Source organism: Anomalospiza imberbis, chromosome 6 (genome assembly GCF_031753505.1).
Source record: "Anomalospiza imberbis isolate Cuckoo-Finch-1a 21T00152 chromosome 6, ASM3175350v1, whole genome shotgun sequence".
Classification (NCBI taxonomy): Eukaryota; Metazoa; Chordata; class Aves; order Passeriformes; family Viduidae; genus Anomalospiza; species Anomalospiza imberbis.
In genome coordinates this window covers 59863496-59870975 of record NC_089686.1, presented here as the reverse complement: position 1 = coordinate 59870975, position 7480 = coordinate 59863496, and the positions used below count along the sequence as shown (strand labels likewise).

At 49.6% G+C, this 7480-nt stretch overlaps 1 protein-coding gene across 3 annotated transcripts in view; it reads left to right on the top strand.

The window, feature by feature from the left end:
• Nucleotides 1-772: 772 nt before the first annotated feature.
• The window catches only part of KIAA1549L (KIAA1549 like), a 122512-nt gene continuing 115804 nt past the window's right edge, over nt 773-7480 (top strand). For all 3 annotated transcript variants that reach the window (XM_068194725.1, XM_068194723.1, XM_068194724.1), the window contains exon 1: nt 773-1130. In XM_068194725.1, the coding sequence (XP_068050826.1) occupies nt 953-1130 (178 nt within the window). In that variant the 5' untranslated portion in view covers nt 773-952. The remainder of the gene's footprint in view (nt 1131-7480) is intronic.

Sequence of the window (7480 nt, the reverse complement as noted above, 5' to 3'; positions counted from 1 at the left end):
GTGTACCTTAGAGCAAAACAGAGAGGAAGCTCCTCTGTCTTGGAGCTTCCCTTTGAGTCTGGGTGTCTGAGCCCCATCCCAGCCTGGGAGGGAGTGATGGAGCGAGCACAGGAGAGGGGTAACCAGAGAAGACCTCTCCTGTGTTTGCGCAGCGGGTGGCTGAGGACGTAGCTGCCACTTCGGTCACCTCCTGCGGTACACTCGAGCTCCTTTATTCTCAGAGCTGCTTCTGCACTTGCAGAAGTGCTGCCAGCGGTGCTGGGCGCTGTGGCAGGGCTCGGGCTGCTTTGCCGGGAGGAGGTGCTGGCTGGTCCCCGGCATAACGAGGGACATCTTTGGAGATGTCCCGGCCCGGCGACTCCCAGCTCGGCACACAGCTGGCAATGATCCGTTGCCAGAGTGAGCAGAGAGAGGGACATCCAGCCTGGCCGTGCCGCAGCACCGCTGCGAAGCGGGCGCACCTCCCTTTACACCCAAAGGTAGCGCCGGGCTTCGGAACACGGGGGAGGTGACACATCCCCGGGAGCCGCTGTCGCGCCGCCCGTGCCCCGGCGGGCGGGGACCGAGCCCGCCGCCCCCGCGGCCGCTCCCCGCTCCTGCCCCGGCCCCGCGGAGCGCGGGGGGCGGCGGAGGGGTCCCCGCGGCCGCGGCAGCGCCGCCCCCGCTCCCGCCTCCCCGCGCTCGGAGGGCGGGGAGCGGGGCCGGCGCTGGCGGCGCCGAGAGCCCTTTGTGGGTGCAGCTCCGTTCCGCGGCGCCGCCCGCGCCGGAGCCCGAGGGGCCGAGCAGCCCCGGCCCCGCGTCCCGCGGCGTGCGGGCAGAGCCGCGGGCGGCATGCGGGGCCCCCGCTCCGCCCCCTCCGCCGCCGCCCGCCTGCGGAGCCGCCGCTCCAGAGCCCGGCCGGCGATGGGCAGCGCTGCCCGCTGAGCGCGGCGGGGCCGTGCGAGGCGCGGGGATGCGGCGGGCGGCGGGCGGGCGGAGCGGGGCGCGCCCCGCGGGGCCCGAGGCAGCGCCCGGCCCCGCGCCCCCGCGCAGCGCCCGGCCCGCGGGCGGCGGAGCGGGCCCGGCCGCGGCCGTCCTGCTGCTCCTGGCCGTCATCGTGGCCGTCCTGCCGAGCGCCCGCGCCGAGCCGGGTAAGCAGCGCCGCGGGAGATGCGCGGGGCCGTCGCCGCCCTGGCCGCGGGCTCCGCGGGGCTGCCCCGCGCCGAGCAGCCTCGCCTGCCGCGGCCGCGCCGGCCCGAGCCGCGCTGCCCTCCGGAGCGACGCGGAGAGAAGGTGAAGCGTGCCCGGTGCCCGGCGCCGCCGGGAGCGGGGAACGCCGGGCGCTTCTCTTTGTCTGCCGCATCGCTTCTTACCGCTCGCGGAACAGAGGCTTCTCTGTGCGCAGGGGATGCTCGCGTTTTGTGCCTTTCCCCGAGACAGCCAGCGCTGCCGCCACCCGCGGGCTGCCTGGCTGGCGCATTTCCTATGGGACGGGATAGTTGGGTTAGGGCTCGTTCCTTGCAGAGCAAGGGACGGGCAGAGGCTTTTGTTAAACCGGAGGATCAATTCCAGTGATTCTGTGTCTCTGTGTGTGTGGTGGGGAGGAGGGGAAGATAAGGAGGGGTTAGGAGAGGGCAAGCTCTGCTGAGATCTCAGCTAAAATCTCAGATGCAGCTGAACGCTCCGACAATTTCTGGGTTATATTTCCCCCATTCGCCTGGACTTTTTGAGTCGGGCAGCGTCCTGTGCTCTCCAGACTTCTCACAGAAGTGGAGATACTCGGTGACCTCAATGCAGAAATGGTTACTGTTGCTGGCAGTTACTGTACGTGCCAGATAGAGATGCCAAATATAATTCCGAGACTATGCTGAAAGAGGCTGAAATTGATGTAGAGCTAGATTATTCCTGTGGATTTAAGAAAGGACCAGGGATGTGAATCCACATTTTGAAGCTGTTAACATATATGTTCAGTAATTGTATACAACTGGTGTCAGTTTCACAGCCATAACATCATAAGGTTTGTCATCTGCAGGTTGTAGGTTGGTGGAACAGTGCCTCTTACTGCATTACTTGTGCTGGGCATGTTAGTACCACAGCCTGATTTACCTCTGTTACACAAATGGACCCGTGACCAGAGGAATAGCTAATTTTTTAGCCATTTGCTTGTCAAGTCAGTCTGGATTTCACAGGCGCTCTCGCACCACACCTGAGTTATGAGATGTGTTCCTTCACTTGGAGCTAGCCAGGCTCTCAGAGCTCAGCTGCCAAAGCTGAGGTATTTCTGACAATGCAACAAGACACCTCTTCACGCTCCAGGATGAGATTCAAGAGCAGGATGAAAAGTGTTAATATTCTATTTCCTCCTTTGTGGTCTGCACGTATTTATGGCACAGCCATGATCTCATTTGTAAGTGGAGAAATCCAATAGAGTTAAAAAACTCTATATTTGTCGGTATCTCATAGCCAACAGCTTGGAAGAGAGAAAAAGAGGTGAGAAGCAACAACAGCACCAAGCCAAAGCACATAATCACAGTGGAAAATACTGTCACTGATAGGCTTTGCCTGGGAATTCGGGATTATTGGGTAGTTACATTAAGATACTAAACATAATTTGTTGTACTTGATAGCTTTGAGCTTTACAGCTGAAATTGCAAATAAAACTTTACTACTCCTGTGCCGTGTTGATCACTAGATATGATTGCTGAGGTGCATAAATTGGATGTCAATTAACCTTGAAAGCTCTGCCTTCCAGAGGCGTAGAGCACATGCAGTGCTGCCTCCCATTGAAGTCAGGAGCAAAACGTGGCAGAGCCAAATTTCCAATCAAGAACATAATTGGTGTCTAAGAATGTTTATAAAGAGCAGTCTAGGCCTGGATTTCTTTTAAGCAAAGGTGCTTTTACTCGATTTGGTGATTACTACAGGAATGTGTGTGATTAATAGAGCTGATCTGCTGCCATGGAGTGCAAGTGGTGATACAGGATGCAGTAAACACTGGGAACAGCACTTGTCATGCACCATTTTCACTACAGCTTCCTCCTCTGGGCAATATTTGCCTCCCTGGGTAAATTATATCTGTTCAGATGCACACACTCGTGGATAAATGCTCCAGTCTTCTTTTGGATTTGTGTGCAGCACGTGGCATCGCAGTGTGTGAAGTCAAAGCGAGGAACCGGGAGCATGGAGGGAAAAACCTGTCTTACTCTGGTGCTGCTGCTTCAGAAGACAACTCAAAATTTTCCTGGTCCCTGAGATCAACCATATTTCCTTATATATCCACAGAAATTCAACACAAAGGGCAACAATCTCCTTGAAGAGAGATCCTGGCAGGATGAGCATTCGGTTTCTAGCTGTTGCTCTCAGAGAGATTGGTTATCTCTGTGTGAGGGGCTCAGAGCCAGACCTCAGTGCTGGTCAGTGCCCTGGGACACTTTCACCATGGACTACAGAGTGATTAGGTTTCAAACATCAGATGAGAAGTTTTATTTGTAGTTTTACAGGTATTTTATGCTCCTTTAGCTGGGTGCATACCATACTGCCCAGTGACAAGCGGAGTTAATAATTAATTTCCACACTATGTCACCCCCAGGACCACTGCTTGAGCTCATTGCTTGAAAACAAGGTTACATTGCCCACCACAATCAGGATTACAGAATGGCCAGTGCAAAAATTAGGTCAAACTGAACATATCTGCCAAGAAAGAGAAAAATCAAAGGAGGGAATCTGAGGGTTTGGGTTGACTCCTACCATGCTCCAACCAGGTAGAACTCCCTCGTGACCCAGAAGTGTGAGCTGTGGGCAACCATTTCTCCTGGGAGAAGAAGAAGGACACTGGTTTGAAAGGCAGCTGTGGAAAGCTGATCTGGTGCTGGTGGAGCATCTCTCAGCCAGTCAACACCCGTGTCACTATGGTTTGGGTAAAACAGAGGGAAAGAAACATTGCTCATGGTTGTGTTGCTCATGAGATCAATCAGCTAATCAGTGGGACTGCAGGGGGGGGGGCTGTGGAAATAAAGTTTTCAGAAACAATAAAATACACCTTTTACATTTTGAATCATCCTTTATGCTTGCTCGTGTAGGCTGTTTGAATGATAAACTTGTCAGGGAAAGGTCCATTTCTCCCTGTGTTGGCTGAGCACCAGCACAGCGAGATCTCACCTTAATTAACAATGATTTCACAAACAATAAGGACACCTCCGGCGCCGTGGCTGCTTCTCACAGCTGGAGCTTTGATTGAACAACTCGGAGAGTGCTCCGTGCCAGCTGCTACATTGGCAGTGCCACCTCCCACGGACCATGGCAGCTTCCTGAGCCCTGACTCGGTGCCTCTCAGCTCCTGAAACTCCCCAAAAAGCACCAGAATTGGTGCATCTGGAAGTGTATGGGTTGGTGTTCTCACTGCCAAAGGAGCTGCTGCAGGGGGGAGGGCTCTGAGCACATGGGGCACGAGTCCTTCCCTAGATCCACCACTATGGAAAGGGATGAGGACATAGGAAAAGGCACCCTCCATCTCCTCTGGTTGCTCTCCACAATTCCCAGCCCAGCATTTTGGAAGATCAATAGTTCCAGATTGGTCATGTTGCTCTTTCAATGTTCTGATCACCCCAACAGAGCAAAAAATGCGTGCAGACACCTCAGGTACCCTGTGAAAGAGCAGTGAAAAGTTCCAGTTCTGCCTCATTTTAGTCAAATCATAACTACAGCAGGGATCTGCAGCGAGGGCTGAAAGAATGGGCTACCAGGGGCTCTCAAGAAGGTGCTTCTTTGGCAGGATTCGAGGTTTTCATGGATATGCTTGACACAGATCCTCCAGCCATGAGTTTCCTTCTCCCACTGCATTCCTGGATCTGAGCTGATAATAAATAATCAGCTGACAGTAAATAAGCTGGGTTTAGTATCCATATAGGTAGAGAATGCTCTAAATTCATATTTACTGAAACCATTCTGATGAAGCCGTTCTCTGTAGATTAAGACAAGCAAGTAGCTCAGAGTAGATTGAGGGGTATCCATGTTTTTCCTGCAGGGAATGCTGACTGGCTGTTTAAGGCCCATAGTAAAGGAACTTTTAAATCTTATTTTCTGACATATTCACTCACCCAGTAGTGTGTTGCATCCTCCTAGCCTTCACTGGGCTGATTTTTTGAAATATTTCACACTTGCTTGAGGTCCGGCCGATGAACAAGAGGAAGGGGACTGTGAGTAATTTTCTGTTTATGGTGTTTTCTTAGTCATGTGGGAAAGGTTCTTTCTGCTGCAGTAAATACTGGTAATGTTTGCAGGTAAATTTAGGCTTTAATGTCCAAACATGTCAACATTTCATTAAAAAAGAAGTAAGCATTTTGGTGGTTATTTACTCTTCTCACTCCCTTCTGCTGGGTCCAGTGGAGGAACTACTGCACTTCCTGAACTGACCTGCCTTTTACTGCTAAACCAGCAAGGGGGGATAGCACTGAGGGGCTTTGGACAGGGCATTTCTCAGCTCAAAGAGCACACAGAAAAACTCCCAGTGAGGGTATTTAATGAAAAGTTAATAGATATTAACTAGATATTAATCTAGGATATATATGATTAATTATACACTATATATGGTTATATCTTATTGTGTAATATTATATGGCATATAATTAATATGAATAATATATTTAAATAATGATTACTTTTAAGAGGTATATACAGCATGTATAGCAAAATGTAGCACACATATTTCTACTTGATCTGGAGGTTAAGTCAGAAGAAACACCCTTCTGCATTCTGGGAGCAGGAGGAAAGAAGGAAAAATGAAAGAACATTCAAAGAGGAAAACAATTAAAAACCCAGACTCACAAGACAGCGCCCTTTCCATTTTTTTCTCCACCGTGCATTGCTGTAGACAAGAAACTGCCTACAACACTTTGTCTGTCATTCTATCACCTGTTGGCAACCTTTTTAGGGAAATGCTCCAGCTGATTCCTACTGGCTTTGAATGGGAGGAGTACGTGGGAGAAATTACAGCAAAATCTGTGTAAGACTGTAAACACACAGCTCAAGTCTGGGCCTCCAATTTTCAGGTATTATCATCAGGTTTGGTGCGTCAGCAGGGGAGCAGCTGTAGCTCCTCTTTTGAAATTTCTCCTGAATTGCCCTCATGTGTCTGCATTTTCCTCGTTAAGGCTGGAAAGCCTCTGCGGTGACTGCAGAGATTTTGGTTGCTCTCTAGGAAAGCCTTTGTGCATGAGATACCCACTGGGGTGTGCTTTCCTCTGATCTCCTGCAGATGGGTGGTGATAAAAACCCTTCCTGGAGGGAGCTGATATAAATTGCAATCCATCTGTGGCCCAGGTAATGAGAAAGCAGCAGAGCTACCCTGCAGCACTCTGCTGCTCAGCGATGGGGTGATCCCACTGCAGCGTCTTCAGCTGAAAGGATGTGAAAAGTCTTTGAGCAAATTGGTGCCCTGCGCTTGAGAGGTATGGACTTTGGAAATTAAAGCTGGTGTAATTCCTAGCTAGGCTAACGCAAGATTGGTTCATAAATGCACGTCATTCACAAGGCTAAGAGCCTGATTTTTCACTGTTACTGAGACAAGAAAAAGGCTAAGCATTTAAATGCATGGATGTTAAAATGTCAAAAAAAAAAAAACCAACAACCAGATTCCAAAGGAATGGGAAACAGAGGTGTGTTGGTTTTCTGTGCTGTTTTTTAAACAATGAAATAACTGACACCAGCAAAATATTTTGGCAACTGATGTAAAAATGGCAAGAAAAGAGTTGAAATATGGAAGTTTATCTCAAGAAGCAGTTTCTTACCAGATAGTTGTTCTTTGTTTTGAAACTAATGAAAATGACTTAGCTTATGTGATGTTCTTTGTCACTCAAGTTCTGAAAAACTGATTTAAAAGAAACCATTGCAGACTTGACAAGTTCTTCCTTTGTGTGGTTTTCCTTTAATCTGATGAATGTGTCAGTAGTGAAAAATTGGATTTTTATAGGGGTCATGGCTAATCAGGGCAGTTTTCTGTCATTGTCTTCGATGAGAGGTCTTGAAGCTGAAATTTTTAGGAGAAGTTTTAGAAGACTCTTAAAACTGATGGTTTTGGTTTTATTTGGCATATTCTGGTCTTCCTTTCCATGATACTGTAACTTTAAAAGTACTTCTGTGACCTTGTGGTCTTGGCTGAACCTTTTTAAGACTGCTGCAGGCTTGATGGTTTTGGCTGTCCAGCATTCTCTGACAGGTTTGTCTGAATTTCCTGATGCTTACCAGTTCTGAAAGTCTCAAACCCTGATGTGTGGTTTCCTTTGTTTATTTGGTTGGTTTTGTTGGGTTTTTTTTTTTTTCCTGTTTGTTTATTTTTTTTTCCGCTGAGTGTAGCTGCTGGTTTAGATACACGTAAAATAAACTTGAAAAAAACCTGTCTGCTGTTGGCTGTCGGTCCAGAAACAGACAAGAGCTCTCATAGTGGGTACTACAGGGATGTTTGCAAAGCTGCAGCCTCCTGAATTTATCAGTATATTTCCCTGTG